General features: G+C 50.5%; 1 protein-coding gene across 9 annotated transcripts in view; it reads right to left on the bottom strand.

The window, feature by feature from the left end:
• NCOR2 (nuclear receptor corepressor 2) overlaps positions 1 to 23,886 on the bottom strand; it is a 258,314-nt gene that overhangs the window by 167,567 nt on the left and 66,861 nt on the right. For all 9 annotated transcript variants that reach the window (XM_076352524.1, XM_076352529.1, XM_076352530.1 and 6 more), the window contains exon 2: positions 13,398 to 13,609. In XM_076352524.1, coding sequence (XP_076208639.1) covers positions 13,398 to 13,502 — 105 coding nt within the window. In that variant the 5' untranslated portion in view covers positions 13,503 to 13,609. The remainder of the gene's footprint in view (positions 1 to 13,397; positions 13,610 to 23,886) is intronic.

The following is a 23,886-nucleotide window of genomic DNA, read 5'->3' as shown; positions in this document are numbered from 1 at the left end:
AAGCCCAACATCTTTGGCCACCAGAGGGTAAAACAAGATGTTTGCATAGCAGCTTTCTGGAAAGCCAGAAGAAAACCTGAAATTGTAAGTGCTCGGTCCAGGGGAGCCAAGAAAAGCAGATCCCCTACCCCATGTTCAGGCTTTCTCGCACAACAGCTGAAAAGGCCAAATATCAGATGTAGGAGGAAAGGAAATGGTGGTGTCTGATGGCCACCACTTCTCCTTCTGCCTAGAAAGGTTCACCAGTTTTTGGAATCAGGTTCATTTCTCCCCACCATCAGGCAATAGTGTGGTGCTGCTCCTTTTCTGTTCTAACTGATCTTGGGAAACACCAGGAACCAGGGAGTTCTGCCAGCCCCAAACTCCTGGTCTCCAGCTCCAGCCTGGCCATTTCAGACCTCGGCCTCTGGGGCAAGGGGTGTCTTCAGACAGGTTCTTGCGACATAAGGAGGGCATTACTGGGACAGCATCTACTCATCCTCATGGGGATGTTCTACTTCTGCTGTAAATCCAGGTGTTAAGGGAGGATGCTACCCTGTGATGTTGCTTTTTCTTCATCCATACAAGATGGATGAAGGGGGGCTGCAGGACAGAATATGCCATGGGTCCAACCACAGATGGGACAATTCAGATATCTGAAGTAAAGGAGCCCATTAGCTTTTACAGCCCCAGCCAAAGCAGAATCGCTGCCTACAACAAGCTTCCCCATGTTCACACTCGTCCTGGTTTTAACCAAAAAAAAAAAAAAGTGATGCAGCTCCTGACATCCACCTACAAAACAAACACACCATGTCTGGGAAGACACACCAATAGGCCCACAACCAGGACCGTCACCTTCTGTGGGCGTATAAACAAGAATTACCCGTCTGGGAGGTTCAAAGGCTGTGCCCTTGAGAAAAAAAAAAAAAGGCTCTTGCATGTCCCGAGAACCATCTGTTTTTCCTTTTCCCCCTGCCCACACTCAGCTGAGCTTTGCCTTTTCCTCCTCTAACCCCTGTCAGAAAATTGCTGGTGGAGCTCAGAGCTTGCTGGCATGGCCTGAAGTGACGGGGAAGCTCATCACGCCAGGCGGTTATCTCGGGGCCAGGATGGCAGACGTGCCCCTCCGGCTTCCCCGCTGGGGGCAAGGCTGGCGAGCACCAGCTCCTGCTTCCCCAGACATCGCCCAACTCGCTCCGACCTGCTCCGCTTCACGCACATCAGCATTTGGTTTTACCAGAAGGAAACATAACCTAAAAATTAGTGAGGAGGATTAAAACTGACAAATTTCTGTGCCCTGTGATGAACTGTCAAAGGAACCGCGGGAAACCTGGCAGGACAAAGGTGGATTAATTACTCTGAAAGTTACTACAGTAAATTGCACTGTGAGCTATGACTGTGTTTTTCAAAGGCAAATGCTAGAAAGGTTTACCGGCTGCCTTCAGAAGAGGCTTCAATTTTGTTCAGCAGTGTTTTAAAGACATATGCTGGGAGGCACCTTGCTGCCAGCGCTGCTGCAGCTTCCACGCGCGGGCAGAGACAAGGGAGCAGCATCCAGTGGGTGCCATGTGAATTCCCCACCACCAGAGCACACAGCACAAACGTGATTTAGTCCCCATCCTGACCTAAAATTTCTAGCACAGCCTTGGCACCTGCTCAAGGGCAGCTGTAAGACACCTGAAATAAAACAACTAAAATCTCTGCAGCCCTAAGCTACACGTTCCTCCTTTACCTCTCCATTGCTTTGCTGGTTTTCGCTCAATTCTATTTTTTGCTCATCCTCTCCCTCTTCCTCTCTTTGCACCTCTTCCTGCCCTCTGCAAACCCTCCTCCCACCACCCCAAATCTGTTGATGTGTCAGAGCACCTTCCCCAGGGCCCTCAATTCACCCATTGCCTCCGGCTGGGACTTCGTCCTTTTACACCAACCCTCCTATTGCTCCTTGCGGTTCAGGTGCTCCCACCCAGATGTACTTTGTGGAAATCTTGCAGAATTTCATAAATTCAGTAAATGACATGAAACAGAAATTAAGGAAGCAGAAAGACCATGGGTAGTCAGGGGCTCTGGCACATCAACAGACTTGGAGGGGGTGGGAGGAAGGTTTGCAGAGGGCAGGAAGAGATGCAAAGAGAAGATGAGCACCTTTTCCACTTCTGTTGATAGAAATTAAGCTTCCTTACTCAGGCAAAGGAGGGGGAATGTTTCCAAAACAAAACCAAAGCAAAGCAACCAAAATCACTTTGGAAGTCTCAATGTCAAGACCTTATCATTCTCCTGGTAAAACAGCAGCTTTCCAAAATATAACCCCAGGTGAAAGGAACTGTGTCCCCTCTAACCATGGAGGCAGAACATAAACAAACAGGCCACAGTTTCCTCTCTCTAGACTGCACCATCTAGAGCCATGGACAGTTCGAGAACCAGCCTGGCAATGCCAAGGCTGAGCTGCCACGGTCACGGTTACACCCTCCTGTCCCACACACACCTCTCTGGTAGCGGCTGTCCGCCAACCACAAGAGCAGAGCTTTATTCAGGCTAGTCCCTGGAGCATCCATCTTCTCCGACGGAAGCAAATCCACACGATGCCATGAGAGCAGCCTCATAAGCTGTCAGAAAGCTTGTCTGAACTGGGGAGATATGGCCCAGGCACAGCCAACATAGAGGTCCCCCAAAACCACCCCTACCGCGGAGCACTGGCGGGAGGATCTCATCCTCCAGCACAGACATTCGTTCCCAGCATCCCCCCGGCAGCTCCACAGCACAACCCTGCTATGCACATCCTTGCTCTAGTGCCTCCTGCTCCTGCGACAACCCACCCAGCGATGCCCGGCCAACCCACACTTGCCCAAGGGCAGCAGTGGGCCCAGATCAGGAGCAGACTGGGAAAACTGTGGAAGTCACCCAGCCAGGAGAGGAAGGTTGGATCCCCGTCGCTGGGAGCAGCTTGACATCCAAGTGCAGTGAAGAGGCTGGGTCGTCTCTGTCTTCCAGTCCCAGAAATGCATTGCTGTCTTTGTCCTTCACAAGCCACCTGGTATTACGCCATGCTGGATAGCTGCCCTGGCCCAGACCATCAGTCTTGCATGCAAGAAACAGACACTTCAAAACCAGCAAGCCACATCTCCAAAGCTTAGGGTGAAGCCAGCTAACTAAAATTAGAAAAACGACAAGGAAAATCTAAATTACTCAGTTTCAAACTATGCACCTGCGCTAGCTCCTTGAGCACATCACCCAAATTAAATCAAATGAGGCAGCAAGCTCTTCAGGGCTGAGGCAGCTCAGCCTCACATTGCACTGCCCCAGCTCCAAGCGACCCACTGAGAAGGGGCTGCACGCTGCCGTAAGCAGAAGGGACACAGCAGCGATGTGGGGCTGTGCGGCTGCTGCTTAGGAGGCAGGTGATGGGGAGCACAAACAGCTGCTGGTACCATCAGCAGAACTGCAGCTCCTCATAGCAGAAGATTTCGAGCACCCACAGCGTCGCATACACTGCAATTCAGCAGTCAGCTGGAGCCACAAGTACCCAGAGGCAGACTTCAGCATCTCACGTGAATGCTGCAAACCCCTGGCCTTTACACAGGGGTCTGATTCCCTTACGTCAAACACGTTTCAGTCAAAGCCTGACATGGGTGATGCTGAAGACAGACCTCAGGACTGCTGCCTGCTGCGGCGACTGGTGGGGAAGGGTCTTGCAGGGAACACAACTGAGATACAGCTACTTTCTGCCTACACAACGCCAGAAACCTGCCCTCATGAGAGCTGGCTCCAGTGGGCTCTTCTAAGCAGCTCCTGGCCCCACACCACAAAAAGCCGCTGGCTGGGCTGAGCCAACACTAGCAGCATCGCTGAAGACAGACAGACAGACACAGAGTGCCTACAGTGCCATAAATCACCCCAGCAGAGCAATACAGCACAAGGCCAACATTTACATAAATAAAATGCTAAAGAGCCAAAAGCAGCCTCATTAAAATATACTTCTTCACGCAGCAGACTGAAGAGGTACTTGGGCCCAGCCAGGTGTCGAAAGCATCCCTCGCTGCCAGCGAGGAAGGCTGGACACGTCCGCGCTGCCCCTGCCCGCCGGTGCTGGAAGGGGGAGCCGGTGAAGGTCTCAAGGTCTTTTTGTGTTACTACTTGATTCGGGAGAGCTGAGCGCGCCGTCTCCTCCCCTTCCTGGAAAATCCTCTGACCCTAAATAACCTGAGTCTACCAGGCTCATTTAGATACGCTAATCAAACTGCCTAAAGCCAGGAGACTGAATGCAGTATTACAGAAAAGCCCTCAGGAACACAGAGACAGCCCCGCGGAAGGAAAAAAAAAAAAAAAAAAAAAAAAAAAAGAGCTTCCCCCCCCCCCCCGCCTTTTTAAATTTTTTAAAGCTTTCAGCCTGCTGCTTTACCTACCACAATGTTTCCAGCGAAATCTTCTGTGCTGTCCCCTGACCTCAGGATAACCCACACACTAAACTAATAACTGCATGCAGCCGTGCAGCCTTTTTGCCTCTCTCACTTTCTGTTTTGAACACGTGCACTTGCTGGTACGCTTCATTTCTCCTTCCCCTGCTTGCAGCTGCCCGGGTCCGGGTTGCCTGACCTCCAATGAGGAGGAAGAAATGAGGGGTTTGAAAGTGATGCTGGAAGCACCCCCAGGTGCTGACCCGCGCAGCACACAAAGCCAGACAACACTGTGCCACGGCCAACGGCAGCTCTGACCCTGCCCTCCCAGCTCCAGCGTAGAACACATCCATATGGACAAGGCATCTACTGACTGCTCCATCCAGATGGCATTCCCACAGCTGCAAGAATTAGCCCCCGAGGAGAAGACCCCAGAGACATGAGGCCTGCAGAAAGGAAGCCTGGAGCTGGTCTTGCAACAGAAAGGCGAACTGCTCCTCCTCTCTTCCTCCCACCAGCAGAAAAACAAGTGCAAATGTCCAGTGCTCCTGGCTTCCTTGGAAAACAGCTCTGGAGCAAACCTTTGGAGACCTAGAGCACAGCCAGATGAGCACCTGCAGCACAGCTCAAGCAGCCCAAAACATTAGATCCGTCCCCCACTGCTTACCACGTCTTCAGCCGAGAAAGCAACCAGGAGCTCCCCGCTGAGTTTTGGTGCGGAGACAGCTTTGCTTAAAAAACACCGGCTCTTGTTTTGCAGTGACGCCGAGGAAGAGCGGTCCCAGGGTCAGTCACCACATCCTCCAGCTGAGCTGGCTCCCTGGCAGAGGGCAGCACTCATGCCAGCAGCTGCCTCTAATCACTGCATCGACATCGGGCACAGGCAGCACCTCACCTGCGGAGCTCCCCGGGCACAGGAGCCCTCACCCAGCTACGAGCCACTGCCCCACACTGTCGTTGTCACCTTTTGCAGGCAGGCAAACAGGCCAGGGCACTGCACATGCTCATTGAGGAGCAAATCCCAGCTCCTCGCCACCTCCACCAAGGATTAGGTCGTGGGCTGTTCGTTACGAGCTCGCCCAGCGTTGTATTGCGAATAATTTTTATTTCTTAATGACATGCTATTTCTGCTGAAGCACTCCCAAGCGTTTAGCCTAAACGAGGCTGATTAATAATGGCGTGGTCCGAATAGTGAGCAAAAAACAATGCCAAAGCATCCCTATTTATAAATTGTCCCTTATCTAATTTCAGAAAAGGATGCCTGGCCCCTTCCTGCTGCTCGTGAGCAGCACGCGTGCTGTTCTGAGAACTCCTTTCAACCACGGGGGAATTGATGAGTGAGGGCAGCAGGGCTGGTGCCCCCACAAACCGTGGCACTGGTGGCACGCAGAGCCAGAGCTGGGCACTTTACAGCTGCTGCCCTGGCATGTCCCACACTCCTCTCGTCCCCCCAACAGCATCCCACTGGCTCCAAGGGATATGGGGACCTTGCTCCACCCCACGCCTCACCTTCATCCTGGGTGTCCTGGTTTCCACTGGTGGGAGAGGAGCGGAGAGGGAGCGGCTGCAGACAGCACTGCCCAGAGGAATGCCCACACCGGCCACGTGCTCAATCCCTCTCCTCCTGCTTTTCTGCTGCCGTTTCCTCAAATCAGAGAAAGCCCTGTGCCTCTGATGCCCAGAGCTATTCCCTGTACAACGAGGATGGCCAGAGGGGACACACAAGTCATAGTGGCCCAACACGGTGGCCAAGACTTGACCACACAGCCTCGGACTGCAAAGCCACCCCCGGCAGGTTGAGCTTCCCACACCCCCAGGAGCACGCAGCCAGCACGGAGCAGCGTACCCCAACTTGAAACCTGCAAGGGCCTCGGACCATCCAGCAATTAATTTGTGCAATAAGCTGCTGCTTGAGCCCCTTGATGCAACCCTGGCTGCAGCAGGAGGCTGGGCTAGCAATTGGTGCCACCTGCAAGCCAGGCAGACCAGCTCTCCCGTCCAAGGCAGGGTAGGCAAAGCAGCATGGCCACCACTCCAGCAGCTTTGCCAGAGACAGGGGATGCCCCCCCCCACCCCGCTCTGCACACCCTGAACTTTGAAAAAAGAAGTTGCTTTAAATCTCTTTCTGCCAGCAGTGAGCGTGACCTATTTTAGCAATAAAAGAAAAAGCTCTCTGGTGCCTGGATACCCCTTGGCACTGGCAGCACAGCAATTGCTCATCAGACCAAGAAATGCATTTTTTAGCCTTTGCCTGGAGAAAATAATTTTTCCCCAAAGCCAATTCAGGTAAGAGGAAGGGAGAAGGTTTGGGAGGAACCAGGGTGGTAGCAGAGCTGTCGCTGCATGAGGTCCAGACACAGCACGGGCCACGAGGGGATCAGTGTGGCATACGGCCCATCACCCTCAGCCTCCCCAGCGAAAAGGAGCCATCCTCCGCTACTGAAAACCTCCACTGAAGTGCAAAGGAGGTGGTTATTGATCAAAACAGGTTGTCCACAAGTACACTGCTGTCTGCCCAGCTTCCTCCCCAAAACCCTGGGAGGAGCTCACTGCAGATTTAAGGGAAAAAAAACATAAAACAAACAACAACTCCTCCACAATCAGCTCTACTGTTGAAGATAAGGTCAGTAATAAAAACCTGGCTGAATACATGCATTTTTATCTTGCCTACGGGGATGCAACATGCGCTGAAAAGACAAATGCCCTTATTGTTCCGACACAGTCTCACTGCCATCCATCTCAGAAGCTGCTGACTTGGCCTTTTGTTTTAGGAGGTGACCACACTGCACGTGGCCCCTTCTTGGAAGGCATTGATTTCTGCTGCCATCCCTGCACTGAGGCCACGTCTGCTGCCAGCACCATTAGCGTCTGTACCAGCTGCACAGTAATGCATCCTTCCCGACACCCTCTCCCCCACCTCTCCAGCAAACCAAGGCTGTTAGCAGCATTTAGCCGTCCCATCTGAATATGCCATTCATGGAGAAGTAGTCACATCTTGGTGGGGGCAGCTCTCAGCTGTTGCGGCTTCCCAGTCATCTGACCGGTGCCTGGTGCTGGAGCCAGCCACCAGCCGTCTCCCCAGCAGCCAGAGGTGCCCGCAGAGCAGCACATCCATTACAGTGCTGCTTTTGAGTCTCTCTCCATCACAAGACTTTTGTCCCAGTCACATCCAGGCGCCTTTGAGCCAGGAATGACCCGTCTGCCCTTCCTCCATTCCCCATGCCTGGTGCTCTGCTTACTGAAGCCACTTGTGGTCACTAACACCGTGTGGGGTGAGCAGCTCTCTTCACACGAACCCAAAACTTCCACCTTAAAAGCACCAGGTCATTTTTCTCATCATCGCGTCTCTTCTGCAGCGTAGTCCCCCACCATCTCCCATCACACATGCTCCCAAACAACAACCATAACCTATCTGCAGGTCCACGTAAGACCCTTTTGTCTTTCCATGTCCCCGGCTCAGCGCTCTCCTACACTTCCTTACACCTTCACAGCAAATACTTCAGGCCAAAGAATCTGACTTGCTCAGTATTTTGAATAAATGTGGTGACAGTGACAATCAACAAAAGCCCCGAGTCTTGCAGAAGGTGTCTCCAGGGGCTGGCGGGGCAGTGCGGGCAAGTCAGGCTAGGAGTGCAGGCAAAGGCTTTACATCTCCTAAAGTGGCTTTAGCGGGTCCCTACCTTTACCAAACCACATACACAGCAGAAGTTTTTTCTTCCCCTGTGGATTTACAATCTTGAGATCAACCAAAAGCAAAGCATCACCATCTGCATCAAATCACATCCAAAAAGAAGGTTAGGGAGCAACCATAGCAGTTTACAGCAGCTTGAAAAAGAACTGTTTTGGATAAAGGCTGTATCCTAGGGAAAATGAACTTTAAATACAAACGGCTGTAAGCCAACTCCTCCTCCTTCGCAATGGGAGAGAGACCCCAAGGCAGGGAATAAGGTGTCCTGTTCCTTCATCTCCATGCTCTCCCAAGTCCCACAGCAGAAAGCCAATTCCCCCAAATCCACTGCTGAGCTGCTCAGAGCTCATGCAATCCTTCACTGGCAACCTCAAGGTACTTCAAGAGAGATCGCGCCGAGTTCTTGTGACAGACACAATCAGAGTCGGTATTTCCAATGTATGTTTTTGATTTCCAAGTCATTCCTTAAAACATTAGCTGCAGCCCAGCAGGCAGGATTCAGGAAGCGAATTTCTGGCACGAACCGCCCCCCGCTCAGCTGCGCAGCTGGTAGCAGGAGGCTTTTCTTTGCGCTAGGAGGTGGTTGGAGAAGGCTCTTTGCAGCCTGGGGGATTTTAGCATTTGGCACCGTAAACTCTTCCGTTCTGCAAGTTCCTGGAGCACCGACACAGACTGGCATTTTGCTTCCAGCAGATAAAAGTGTGAATAACTACTCCAAGGAAAACCAACACAGCAGCAAAGGCGCCTCGCATATGTAATGCAAAATACACTGCCTCCCTGCAGGCTTACCTGGCGTCACCGTGCCACGCTGATCACGTCACTGCAGAGAGGAGCTAGCTCCTGCCATCTCAGGAGCTTGCATCTCCTTACAGCACCTTCCACAGCAGGACGCTGGATTTAACTTGCCCTGCTCAAACTGCTGGGAGGAGGAGTCTGGGCAGGGAAGGCACTCGATTCCCCCCAGGCCACCATTTGGCTAGGACACCAAATCAACACACAAGTTTGCACCAAACTCTTGTCTCTGGTTCAGCAGACAAGGAAGTATTTATCATGGGCCAAGCAAAACGAGCAATCTGCCTGGGATGCTCCTGCACAAGTGCTGTTTTGCAAACGGGGAGTTTAATGAAGGAACTACAGAGCTGCTCCCAGACAGGAGAGGTGGCACAGGAGGGGGCATAAAGGTCTCAAAGCTGGAGCAGAGGGGTTAAGCTCACTTTGCCATCTCAGCTGAGTAGTGTGCGGGGAACAAGGCCAAACAGCACATAGGAGGCATGCCAAGCACCTTTTGTTTTGCAGGGAGGGGATGGTGCTCCCCGATGGGGATTCAAGTGACGATGGAGCACCAATTTCATATGCATGTGCAAACACCCCAATCCTACCAATCCCCAAACCTGTTTAATATCTCTCGTAGGTAAAGTGCTAAAAGCACCCCAAAAGCAGAAGCTGTTTTGGCACAGAGGCTGCTGCATGAGGACACCTTGTGTGCCCCGACCCACAGCATCTCCTGCAGCTGGTACCACCCTCCTGGCAACCCCAGCCTGCATCCGAAACCGCATCATTCCTGTGGCACTGAAATGTCAGGGCCCTAACAGGAGAAGGATGACGGGTAAGGAGGGCACAGCAAGAAACTGGATCCACAGGGGAGGAAGAGAGGAGAACCCTTCTGTCCCCAGGGAATATTGATCACAGAGGTGCTTTAAAAGGAAAGGGGGACTTGCACTATGCAGGGAAATGGATCTGTTTACAGAAAATATCTGCAGGTTGCCTGAAAATGAATATCCTTCATGCAAAAGTTTCCTCTGAGAGAGCATGAACTTTGGACACATTAGAAGGTTAAGAGCATAAGTAATATGTTTTTTCACCTTTAGCTAAAGGTCATGAAGCATTCAAACAATTCCTCTGTTCCCAAGCTGACCATGACAGAAGTCAACTAAGCACCCCAACATTACAGCTAATTAATATGGAAAACAAAAATGTTTCCCCTGCAGTTTGGCCAAGAACCACACAGTGCTCTTAAGAAGAAAGTGCTGATCATTGGTTATTTTAGTTTTACCTAAAGAAAGTCAAACAAACCAGAACCTTTTCACTAAGCTTCCTCCTTCCCTTTAAAAGCATGCACACTCGACAAAGTTTTTTTACAAGTCATTTTTAGTAAGATGGAATTAAATCTAGGGTCATTATAAAATACCACACCATTTTCACATCCAGCCTCCCTGACAGCTGTTGGGACCGGATGCCTCTCAGTGAGGAGGAGGAGGAGGAGGAGGAGGATGACACCCTGATTCAGATGGGGACCAACCTACCCAGCGGAAGAGCCTGTTCACTGCACCACTCATCAGAACTCAGTCTGGATCAGACCCACGGGTTCACAGCCCTGCCCAAAGCTGGCACCCAAGAGTGAAACCAGCCAACAAACATCCTCACTCGACCGGTACTGGATCTCCTCCACCAGCTCCAAGCTCAGCAGTAACTCCTGGAACACGCTGCTGGGAGAGAGTGCCCATAGGTACAAAGCATATTTTTGTTTGGTCACTTGAAATGTGTCTTTTTCCCCATTTTGTTGGATACTCCCTCGGGTTTTATATGATGGGAGAAGAAAATCGCCCAAGCCTGCTTCCACTGCTGTCTGCCCCTTCACAACATCCCCTCTCACTTGCCTCATCTGTGAAATCGAACAGCTGCAATCCTTTAAATCACTTTTCATAAAGTGTCTCCAAGCCTAAAATAATGTCACGGCTCATTTCTGAGCTCAGTGTTCCTGCCGTGCCGCATTTCCCTGGGTGCGACCGTCACAGTTGGACTGCGATTATTTATTTATATTATAATAGCATTTGCAGCCCTGCTGTGCTCAGCCCTGTGCACGTGCCCAGGAGGTGACCTAGGGCGTTTCCACCACCAGGATAAGGATCCCCAGGCTGATGAATTCCCAGTTCTTGGGAAAGGATGTCGTGGAACACAGAAAACCAGAACCAAAATCTAATTAGATGCAAGACATGCTAGTGTCGCGTTGGTTTTGGCCTCTCTCGCTTTCTTCCAAACAAGCTCTCACTGTGCAAACACACCCCATGACAAAACTGACCTGGCCAAGATATGCAAGCAAACACCGCTGACTTTTAATATTAAACAGCGCAGCAACTTCAAAGCAACTGGGCTCTCCTCTCCCAAGCAATCCCACCAGAGATCAGCTCCAGCCCCAGAGCCCTGGCCAGGTTCCAGCTCACGGTGCCGCCAAGCAAGAGACATGTGTTTGCAAACAGCTGAGAGTGGCAGGGCAGATCATGCAGGGACACGCTTGAAGAAACGCTCTGCCTACCCTCCCGAGGGGAGGCAAGGTGCATTTGGTTTGCGTGGGGCTGGCACGCTTCTGCCAAGAGGAGCCTTTTGGCTTTCCATCCAAAAGAAAAAAATCTCAGCTCGGACCTCTCCTGCATCCAGACACCTAAAAGGTATCACATAACTTCGGAAGATTACATGCGGCTGTAAAAATAGCTTCTAGAAGCAAATGCCAGCAACTTTTCTCCAACATTAATATGATAGAATAAAAACAGTATTCACTCTAGCCAGAGAGCAGGGCAGGTTGGAGAAACACGGAGCTTCCTCCGACTTGTAAACAACTGCCCCTCTTGGTTCATTCTGCTGTTGCAACACTAAGGGGAAGCAACCGGTGTTTGCAGGAGACAGGGACTCACCCCCGAGGCTAGGAGCCTTTTGCACTCTTCTAAAATCCGCCTCCACATTGGGTATTGGGGTTTCTTTGGTTTGTTTTTAAATCATGGCTTTGCAACAACTGCAGATCTTGCTTCACCTGGTCACATCCTCCTCCTGCTCGGGTTTCTGATACAAAGGGAACTGGGATTTTCTTTTTGAGACAAATGCTCTCATTCTGTCCCACCTCCCAAATAAACACGCTCACACCGATGGAAGCAAAACTCCCACAAATCCAACCAGGTCAGCGTGTCTCATACCCTGGATGAAAAGCTTCTTTGTGCAGAAGCACACAGGCCCCGAGCGATCTGGATGAGCCAGCTAACGCAGCCAAAAGCTCGTCCTGCACCCTCCTTAATGTTTCTATTTCAAAGCTTTTCCAAACTCCAGCTCTGCTCCCTGTGATACTCTGCTGAAGCCCAGCAAAGAGGACAGACGAGGGAATTTCACCCCTTCACTGACACTTTGTGGGTTTCCAGGCTTTCAAGTCAAACCCTAAAATCTTCACAGCAGGAATGTGACTGTTCAATAGCCACCACTATCAGAAACATAACCCCAAGATAAGGTCTCCTCGCTAACTCATGTTACAAGCACCTTCCCGGCTGTAGCCACTTTGCTGTAACCCACCAAGAAGCGGCTCCAAAGAGCAGTCTTACCAGTATGTGCCACACTCGAGCACCTAATAAGATTCATTTAAGCAGCTTGAGCTGACTAAAGCTGTTCCACTAAGCAGAGTTTTTTCCGTTAAGGGCTTAAACCTAAAACATTCAAACATCCAGGATGAGCAAGCACAGACATGAGTGACACAGCACAGAAAGGAGCGGCTGAATCCAGGTGAATTAACCCACGCAAGCTCCGGTGCATTGAACAAAACACAGCCACAACAAAAAAAAAAAAATCACCACCAACTTACGCCTTGATCCAAGCAGAGACAAGACTATGGGTCAAAGGTAAGAGAGGGAAAAAGTGCGGAAGGATAAAATGGAAAAAAATCAGCACCTCAGTTTTCTTCTCACTCCCCAGGAGTGCCACCACCAGCCAGGAATGCCACGCAGAGAGGGGCAGGTCTCCTGACTAAAGGGCAGGCGGCGGGTTGACTCCCAGCAGTCTGCCCGGAAATCAGGAGAGCTCTCCTGTGGGTGTGAGGAGCAAGGACCAGGCTTGCTGGGAAGCAGTAAGCAAGAGAGGATGCTCGTTCCCTGATGATTCAGCGCCAAGGAAAGGCCAAGCTGAAGAGGGCTGGAGGCCACGTGCTTCTGCTCCACGTGGATGGTCAACCTTCCCCTTTTCCCCCAAGCTGGTTGCTGCATCCAACCAAGGGTGCTCTTGCCAGGAAGACAAACGGATTCGGATGCTCAGAAGTGACGAGCCAGAGCCCATGAGCACCCCCACAGCAAGCACTGGGAAGAGGCTGGGAAGTGAGAGAGAAGCTGAAAGCACCATACGGAGAAACAAAAGAGGATCCCACGAGAGAGGAACGATGAAATCCCGTACCACAGGCACGGAAACGGTCTGATTTCTCTGTAACAGCCACATCTGAGACCAGCGCAGCTGAACCACTGCCCCAGTGACAGGGACGTGCCATGCAGCTCCTACCCTGCGAGCGGGTAGGGAAGGAAAGTCTCTTGCCTTACCGCATGTGGTCGAGCAATCTGAACCGGATAGGACATGGCGTGCGGGGGGTAGCGCGGCTCGGTGGCACGCCAGCTCTGCGTCACGGGCTGCGTAGATCCAGACATGTTGAAAGAGCAGGCGCGGCGGTTGCTGCTTCCAAATCACCAACAAAGGATTAGGAGAGCCAAGAGCTCCTCTTCATCATGTGCGTGCTTTCCACGTCACTCAACAACTGAAAGCAAACGGGAAAGCAGCAGGTTAAAATTCAGTCAACCACAGTCCCACAAGACAACCAAACATCAAGCCTTGGGTGATCACCAAAACCTGACCGCCCTCAATCCTCCAGCAGCTCCGTTTTCCACTTGGCAAACACCACTTCCAAGTTTTTGCTGTGGATTACTCCTATCACAGGGACGTCCAAATATAAGATTATCCCAAATCCATCCCAACCGACTGCCCCAGAAAGCCTTCCCCTAGCACCAGCCGGGCCAGGCCTGCAAACCACCGGCAATTTATTTGGGCCCTGTGGATCCACATATCTCCAAGTCTCCTGGAGATGGGTATTTTTTTTGAGGGGTGACTTAGTTCCCAAAAACACAAGCTGGAGTTTTGGCACTTCAACATGAGGTCCAAAGGCATCAGGTCCCTCCTCAACCCATCTCTTTCCCCATCCATGCTTTTTCACACATCCGCAAACGCTTCTTTCAATGACCTCCTTTCCGAGCCGTGGCCATTTTTGCAGCCACCTGAGGTAAGCCCTGATCTATGCGAGGAGGGACACTGGGCATCGACCTCCCCAGCAGCCCCCTCCATCCATAGGGCTACACTAAAACGCAAGATTAAAGCGCGTCACACACCTCCAGTGCCACAGAAATATTAGATCAGCCTTTCTGATCAGGACCAAGAGCCAGAGAAGACACCATGGCCCTGAGGGTATTTTCACAAACACCCGTCACCCACACGTTCGATGCTTCACCACATGTTGCAATTCCTTTTGCAGCTGTAACAAAGTCAGGAAAACCAACGAAGTGGGAGATTTACAAGTTGCTGATTTTTATAGATACTTCATGTAGTTTGTTTGGAAAGGATTTTAAGCCTCCTGCTTCTTGTCTGGATTTCAATGAAAAAGTAACAAACATCTAAATGCCGCCCTTCATTGCTGCCAGTTTAAGAGGCATTAACCATTATACTCATATTAATGGTTAATAAATTCCCACCGCTGCCTAGGCTCAGAGGATGCTTCCAGGACCAGTCCTGGGCACAAAAGCTGCATCTTCCCGACTCCTCCTCCCACCCAACGCTGAGCACTCGCATGCCTCCTTCCCCAGCAGAGGTACAACGTTACGTATAGTTTTGTGCAAGGTTTTCAGCAGTATCAAAATCTTTCATCAGCACACTGGGAGCAGCAGAGAAGGCTTCCAGCACCGTGACCTCCCCAGCAGCATCTCCGCGTGCTCTCGTGGTCTCTGCTGCACGGGAAGCACAGCCAGCCTGAGCCAACGCAATTTCAACCGAAACAGCAGTTGTCGTGTACAAAAACCAAAAGGAGTGGGAAAGGGAAAAAAAAAAAGAGGAAGTTTTTTTCTTTTTTTTTTTCTCCACCTCCTGTGAGACCACAGATCAGCCCATGCTGATAAACCACTTGCTATCTGCTGCAGGCAGGCACAGGACCACCTCGCTGGTTTGCCGGCATCCACACACTGCTCCCCAGCCAGAAATAAAATCAAACCAAGGCAACGGTCCCCAGCAGGCTGGGCATGACAAGCAGGACAACAACAGCAGAAGGAAACCAGCCTAAGGAGGCCCCCTTACAAAGAGAGCAAGTTCTACAGAAATCATATTTTTCAGCAAATTCCCATTAAGGCCTAAGGATGACAGACATGCAGAGACACCTCCGTGCTCCTGCCGAGGCTCAGCCGAGCCTCTTTGGCAAAGGGTATTTTGCCAAGTTACATACGGGAAAACACACAGCAGGGGCTGGCTCTCAGGACAGGGAGAGGAAGGACAAGCAGGTCCCCTCCCGCTTTCAGCTCACTCCCTGCACAGGAGCTGGGATTCACCCCGGCCCTGCACCCACACATCCCTGCCGAGCCCCTGGGCACCTTACCTGCCACCCTGGTCTGGGGAAGCACTGGTGGCCCGGGAACAGCCCGACCCTCATCCCAGACAGGGACAGCCTCCCCATGCAGGAGCTTGGCGTAATCCACCCCCGGGGCAGGAAAGCCCCTGCGCACGTGGGGGAATTCAGAGGCACCCAGAAGGCGGCCGGCGCGTATTTATACTTCCAGTATGACTACCCCACTTCCCCTCGCGTTTCCGACTGGATGCGATTTTAATCGCCGATTCCCACCCAAAGCTGAGGGCCGTGCCAGGAGCACGCGGTTCAACACCCACTCCACTCACCCTCCAGGGACACACCACCACCCTCCCAGCTCTCCTGCAGCCCACGTGTGCTTCTGTAGGGGCAAACCATGCCCCCAACCCTCCCTGCAGCTGCCAAGGACATGCACACGATGCTCTCAAGGGCTCCAAAAGCTCGCTGGGATCTGCAGAAGTTTAAGGTACTTTCCTAATAACGGATTCAAACTTGGACATCTTGGCTTGCAGCCACCTAAGAGGTAATTAGCACATGTAAATATATATATATACACACACATACATACACACACACACACGTATATAGACACACTCCAAGCTGGGAGGGGGCCCAGAGCCCTTGGCAGCTTTCAGCAAGTCAACTGCTTCCCTGGAAGCTCAGCAGGTGGACCAGACCATGCCATGGCAGCTGTCTACAGTAAGAGAAATGGGATGATTTGTTTCTTTTTTTTTTTTTTTTTTAAACTCTTCAGATCAGAAGTTCAGCTTTAAAACTCAGCACCAAGTGCAAAGCCACACAGTGTCAAGCTTTAAAACAGTTTAAAAGCTTTTTGCTTCTGTCTGTGCAACTAGCAAAAAGAAAAAAAGCATTAACTCTCTACTGGGTGGATACACACACACGGGGTGAAATTACAGGGGCCAGCAAAACCATCCTGCACCAAGGCACACTGCCTGCGAGCCGTGCTGTGCTGGTGGTGTGCACTAACCACACACAAGCAGGATCACAAAAGGTTTTTTCCTTATCAAGGGCAGCAAATAGCACCTCTGCCTCAACAGGAAGCCCTGGAAAGCCAAGAGTAAAAATCGTATGCTTGCAAACAGGCGAAGCGCTGCCCATGCATTTCCACACCTGCAAACCACGGAGCAGCAGGTCGCCAGCAAGATCTCAGCGCAAGTCTAAGGCCCTGGATGCTCTCCACCGCAGCTGGACTGTGGGCTGGAGCCAAATGAGGTCAAAGCACAGCACTGGGGCAGCTCCACAGATGCCATCGCCTTAGATCCCATTTTTACGCTCCGTGTACAAAGAAAGGGGCTGCTGCAGCATGCCCAGCCTGGCACCGCTCCGGGGAGGAGGAGGGTCCATGTCAGCTGGCAGCTGGGCTGTGGGTGCTCCCACCGGGGAGCAAAGTGGGAGCATAACAACTTGCTGGGGATGTACTGGTGCTGCTTCAGAGCTGGGTGCAGCCTGGAACACTGCTTGGCCAGCTATCCCCAGCAAAAGATACTGGGGTGCCTCCTCATCAGTGACCCTTTAATTAATTATCATTAAGAGAAGAACACAAACAATAGGAGCAGATTAGTGGAAATAAGAGAAAAATAGTGCAGCCAGGCTCTTTAAATCTTTAAGATCGAACTGTTTGGTTCCTACTTTTCTCAACTGATTTTGATGAGGAACAGACATTGTCTCACAGGAAAAGTATTTCCCCCCCGGTTGGAGTCTCCATCAGAGGCTGTTTTATCCACAGACCTGCGTTAGCCATTACAGCGCTAGGTACGAGATTTACAGCCTCTGATTAGGAACAGGAGAAAGCTGCAGGTTACCGGCAAACCCGGCACCAGGGCTACAACACCGACCTGCGGAGGAGGCCAGCGCCCGCAGAGGCTCCGGCACCCATTTATTTCCACCTGTTTGGGAGACTCCCAGGATCCTGCCCCACTGCTGAAACCTTCAAAAACTCCACCCTCCTTCCCCCTGCCAACTCCACACAGCAAACCACCACCACCCTGCTCCTCCGCTTCTCCTCTTCATGTGCCATTTACTGTCTAAAATCACTTCCCCATCACCTGTTCTCCCTAATTTACACCATGAAAGCACTCTACAAGCCACTGCAAGTTGCTGCAGGCTTGCCTGCACACAGAGGAGCTCTGCCTGGACACCCGGCTGCCTGAGCACCTGCCAGCTCCCAGCAGCATAAGCCAGCTCGGGCGCAGCCCATGCTAACGGGGTGTACAGCACTGGGCCAAGCAGACTCATGTCCAGCCGACAAGATGAGCACAGACAAGCTCACGTCGCCCCGCAGTGATCTACAGGTTCACAGTCAACACCGCTTAGACACAGGGCTGCGCATTTCTGTGCCAGTCATTCAGCCCAGCTCCTGAGCGCAGCAAAAGCATACACTGATACAGCCAGGACCATGCAAAAACCCTACAGGTCTAAAATAAGGCTTTGCAATTAAATGGATTTGCAAAAGATTTAATTAACATCATTCAACACACTTGTTGCTCTTCAAAGTTAGAGCCAACCCTCCCGATCAGCTCCATACTCCTCAGGGAGAGCAGAATTCCCAGGTGAGGTCCCTGGCTTGCCACTGACACAATATAAATGTGGGCAAATTGCCGTAATTACCCCATGCCTTAGTTCATCTGTCTGAAAGGTGAGAACAACAAGACACTCCCAGCTCACAGAAAATACCAGTTTATCCATCCTTATAAAGGTTTTAAAGATCCCAATGAAAACACACTGCTGAAGTTCAAAGCAAGGACATGCTGAAATAAGATTAACAGAATATTCGGTTTCTTAAGTCCAGAGTAATGTTACTCAACTTGTGGTCTACGGACCATGGATGGTCTACAGAAGACGTTAGGATATAGCCCACAAAATGACTGCAAAAGACCTTATTAAAAGGCAACAACTAGTACCGCCATACTATGCGGACAAGGCAAATAAGCAAAATGCTGCTAGCACTCACCAGGGCACATTTACTTGAGTACTGACAAAAACCTAATGTTTAATTACATTAAATGATGCAAGGTTTTTGGAAAAAACAACCAAGTCGTCTTTACTCAAATGCTAAATGCATGACAATTTTCCTCCTCAAACAAGAAAAAAAAGGTATATATCCTCCAGTCAACTCACGTATTTTGAAATAAAAGTTAAGGACACCTTTGTTTATAATGCTTAATTAATACAGAGCTGTAACATTCACCTCCAAGAGACCAACCAACCCATCATGCCTAAAAAACCCCAGCGCAGCCTTGTGTGCGGCACAGCAGAAAAGCACATTGCCTGTCAGCAGCCGTCCCACGGCCAGTAACGGGATTGACATGCCATACAGCTCTAGATCAAAAACAGACCTAAAAAGCAGTTAGAGATTTACCCATGCTTGCTTTAAAGGACTACTGGAAGCAAAAATAATTAAGATGTGATGAAAATGGGTACAGAGAGGTTCCTAAGAAATGCACCACAATGTAATGATAATGGATTTGTCTAATCAATATGTGCATGAAATTTTCTTGGAAGACAGTCGACATTAAACACAAATATTTGTATGTACTGTATCTATTAAGTCCTTTCAATAGGAAAGCAGGACGTCTGCCATAAATTTAGGGCTCTATTCACAATAACAAAGATAACGATGTCAGTGTCTGCAGCCCGGGAATCCACAGTAGCATTCAATCACAGCAGGGTACAGAGGTTTTAAATTAAAATAGCAGCACAGGGTCAACAGGAAAGATCAGGCACATCCTGAGCTCCGTGGCATGGAGGAGAGGTTATTTCAACCCCAGGGGTCAAGGCCTGTACCTGCATGCGATCTTAAAGCATTTTTCTTGCTTTGGAAGAGTACAAAAGCAAAGCCAGGCTGGCAGTGTCCTGCACATCACGGCCAGACCCTGCAGTTCCTCACGTGTACCCCAAACAGAGGTACCCAAAACTCTTGCCCTGTTTCCCAGCTCACTCTGAGGTCCACCCTGTCGACAGCAACCCTCCTCCCTCTGCTCTTTTGGCCAGATGACTTCTGAACTAGATTAATTTCCTAGCCTGACTGATGGTGCGGATGCACAAGCAATTACAGCAGCAGATCTGGGGGAAGAAGGGGCCTTGGCAGCACCACAACGGAGCTGCCCAGGGCAGGATGTTACCGTTGTAAGAAGGTACAACCAGTCCCTAAGGCCACAGAGGGAATGGCAGAAGCTCAGGAGCTGAAGTCTCTTGTCCTGGTTTGCTGGAAACCTCTAGGCTGCATCAGCTCTCCCACCACAGCACAGCTCCACACAGAACCAGTTCTGATCCCCGACGAAAGGTGACTTCTCTGCCCTGCTCCTATCACTGCCCAAAGCAGGATTTGCAACTTGTATTTCTCCTTTTCAATCTTTCCAAGCTATTTTGGGCACGAGACCCATGTTTAGCTCTGCCCCAAGATAACCTTTGCCAGCATTTGTGTACAGATCTTGGCACCACAGCTGCACGGAGCAACGTCAGAGGGATGGACTTTGCCAGCCCCACTCCCGGTTGTTTCAAAAGGCAGGTTTGCCAGATAGGCTGCTCTCGGCAGCAACACGACGCTGGCCTGATGCTTCTGGCAGCAGAAAGTATGTGCTGTGTGCTGCAATTCCTGCCACTAACAGCCCTTGTTCAGACCCCAACCCTCAGTAGCATAATCTGGTTGCTTGGAGCAGATGAGACATCTGCACCACCTGCCCCACCACAGACACCCCTTGTCAGATGAGCACTTGCAATGGATCTCACGCAGTTCAAGTACCTCCCAGCCCTCGGCAAAGAGGCTGCAAGTGACCTTGTGATGGCTCCCAGAGGGGCACACATGTGCTTAAATGCACAAGACTGACCGATTTCTCTTTGCAGGAGCACTCGGCTGTCACTCTCCAGCTGCAGGGACGCCGTCTTATTAAAATGCACAAGCCACACACCAAGTGCCAGCCTGGCCACAGCTCCAGCGTCAGGTCAGCATCAGCGTGGCTGGCCTGAGCCTTTGCTTTTCAAATCCTGCCATAACGTGCCTCTTTCCCTGTAGTTTCCCTGCTCCCATTGTAGGATTTTCCCCTCCCAATTTAAAAAAAAAAAACCAAACCCAAACCTTAAGCATCTCCTGGTTTTTGCAGTTGAGACTGCAAAAGCACGCAGACGACGCATGGATCATGTGGACAGCGAGCTCGTCAGCAGGGATGTGATGGCAGAGTTGCTCCTGTTACGCAACGGCATCGCTGCTCCCGTGCCAGGACACCCCCTGCCCTGCGAACCCCTTCCCATGCTGCTCCGCCGGGAAGCAGAGAGAGCCGGCACACGCATGGCCACAAGCAACCTACAGCTGCTGACTGGCAGCTACAGGCTAAATGCCCAAAAGGGACACTTCAAGTAATTAAAGATACTGACAAGGAACAGCAAAAAAGAAACCCACACTAAAAAAAAAAAAGGGGGGGGGGGGAGGATTTGGATCCATGCACAGGCCATTCATGAAACAAAGGAGTTATTTTAAGTGTAGGCTGGAAATAGAAAACAAATTAGACCATGTGAGGCCTTTGTTGAAGAAGATCTGCAAAGACAAATGGAAATGCCTGGAGAGGAAATTAAAAAACAACAAAAAACCCCCCATGGTCCCACCCGGGCACTGGGACTGCAAAGGGAAACGGCAGGGGACTAGAGGAGGAGAGGAAACGAAGGGAGTGACGGTCAAATGCCAGAGCACAGATTAGGCAGCCAAAAAGCAGACAGATAAGAAAACCAGTGCAGGACAGCAAAAACGAACCAGCAGAATTGACTAGTAAGACTCCAGGGATGGAAAAAAACGCTGAAAATGCCCCATTTTCTGATGGAAGCTCAGCTGAAAGCTCCAGATACAGAAATGCACAAGTTGAAACTAAAATGCGCATCTGCCAGGCAAGAGGGACTGCAGAGGCACAAACCAAACTGTCCTCCTTTTCTACCAAACCCCTGTCTGGCAGCTTGAAATGGTGCAACGCTGCCATGTCCACATGGGATCCAGGGCAATTTTAACCGTGTGACAAGCGCAGACGGCCTATGCCAGAGCAAAGCTCCTGCCCCCCCTTTTAAGCCCCCCCAGAAACCAGGGGTGGGTTCTTCACAGCACCAAGACTCGCCTTTTCTGGGAAAACAGCAGGGAAGGACAGACAGTTCAGTACTTCACAAGCCCTCTAAGATATTCTCTCTGCTAAGAAAGCGTCTGCACAAACACACGATCCTCACCAGCGCTGCCCCCAGCACCACAGCGGGCCGAGCCGCGTTGCCCCAGGAGCAGGCAGAAGGCAGGCAGCTCCTCTCAGCCCAGCAGGCTGAATCGGCCTGGATCCAGGGTCCTCCTTTATCTGGGGAGCAAGTTTCCTTTCAGGGTAGCGCGGACTGTCCCCGGAGCATCTGCTCCCGTTCACTACCCCATCCCCTCCCTGCACGCACTATATGATATCTTTTCCACTTCAGCTGCCCCCCCTCTTCTTACACTAAACATGGCCTTAATTATTGTAACTGTTACACAGTACTAATCTCAGTTTAATAAACACACACAAGCAACTTTAAATCAAGAAAAAAAAATGCAATTCTTTGCCAACATGCAATAATGATATAGTAACCGTACGACTATTTCAGCCACGCTCCCAAGTACATTAAACAGCACATTAACAACCATTGCTGTAACAACACATCATCACTACACCCATTCGCAGCTCCCAGGAGCTAACCTAAACCCCAGACTATCCCGATAAATAAGGCTTTTAAAATGCAAGGGAGATTACAAAGCACCTGCGAGATTTATTTATATATTTTGCACAGAACACGCTGCTCATTTGATTTTCAAACCTTTCAGTTCATATTGCTGCAGAGACAGGTCCTCTGATGTCTTGGGCACGTTCATGAAAGCTCGGGGAGTCATCTCCTCGAGATCCTTTTGTTGAACAAATTACTCAGCTCAGGATTGACATTTTCGATTATTTACATCCTGAATAAAGAAGGGAAATTCATTTTCTGGAGTTCCTAAGATAAGTTCTTTGAGGCAGATTGTACTGCTAAACATCATCTCCTTTCGCACGTTCCCAATTTCAAAGACGACAAAACATCTTCGCCTTCTAAATTATTCCTTTTCTTTCATGATCCTCTAATGATTCAGGAGTCTAAACTTCACACAAGGATCTTTGAAGAGCACCGACTGCCAGCATAAAAGCTGAACTATTGTGACAAACTGCGCAATTTAATGCCTCCATAGGAAGACATGTGCAAAGGAACAAAATTACCCCAGGGAATCAAAACAAAGCTTGCAAATAAATTAAATGACCTGTAAACTAAGGTACTCAAAAATATGAGATGCTATGCAGCTGTGCCATAAAATATCACTAAAGAAGGGAGTCATTTGGGAGTGGAGCTGTTTTAAACTAACCCATTTTACTCCAGGTTTGCACTGCAGTTGCTATACTTACCCAGCACATTGCTGCACCTCAGACGCAGGATGGGAACTTAAGTAATGCTAACGCAATTGCTTGTGATCGTCTGTCAAATACCAGCTCTGAACCCTCCACTAGGCCTTTCTCCTAACATCCCCCGGGTAATTACTAGCAGATAGAGTCAATTTTCAGCCCGGGTTAATAACCGAATTCCAGCCATTTGTTCTTGGACATTGCTGCTGCTTTCATTTCTCCCCAGGAAAACCGATGAGAAGTTCAAGCTCACTGGTGGCCCAGCAAAAGGAGCTGCTCATTAGTTCGTAGCAGATCAGCTGGAGAGACAGGTCTAAGCAGTAGGAGCCATTAATTGGCTATGTTCTGCTTTCCTTGTCTAGGTAATTAATAGCTTCTAGACAGAAAGTCAAAGCCTCTCTAGAGGCACCAAAAAAATTTCAACATTTGCATACAACGTGTAGCACCTTGCAGAAAGCTGGACAATTTGCAGCAAGGGAAGGGGGACAGGAGAACATCTCCTCCTCCTCCCATCCACCCCCTTCTCAAACACCCCCGTACACAAACCAACAGCCCATTTCAACAAGAGCCCTGGCACACAGTGAGCGCAACGCAAAGGGCTTCACTCCTCCTGCATCCACAGGGGAGTCTTACCCTAAAAAGGAGGAGTCTTGCATAGCTCCAGCTCCCTCCAACTTCACTCAAAAGGCAAATGGCATGTTGCAGGAGCTGAGCTTTGGGTTATGTTTCTACAGACAGGCTTACAAAGCAGATGGGGATTCCTGATGTGTTTAATAACTGAACCCGTGCAAGTGGGCAAACAGGATTTCAGTGCTTCCCTGCCAAGCTCAGCCCTGCTGACAACAAGCTGTCCAAAGGCGTCAGTCAGTCCCCAGCAGATCAGGAGTCCTGGCTTTCTGATCAGGACAATTCTCAAACTGCAACTTGGTCATACCCCTTGTAATTTGCCTTTCCTGGGCTTGGAGCAATGGTTTT

This window comes from Aptenodytes patagonicus, chromosome 15 (assembly GCF_965638725.1).
Source record: "Aptenodytes patagonicus chromosome 15, bAptPat1.pri.cur, whole genome shotgun sequence".
Classification (NCBI taxonomy): Eukaryota; Metazoa; Chordata; class Aves; order Sphenisciformes; family Spheniscidae; genus Aptenodytes; species Aptenodytes patagonicus.
Note: the sequence above shows the minus strand (reverse complement) of the source record. Positions and strands in the feature narration are given on the sequence as shown.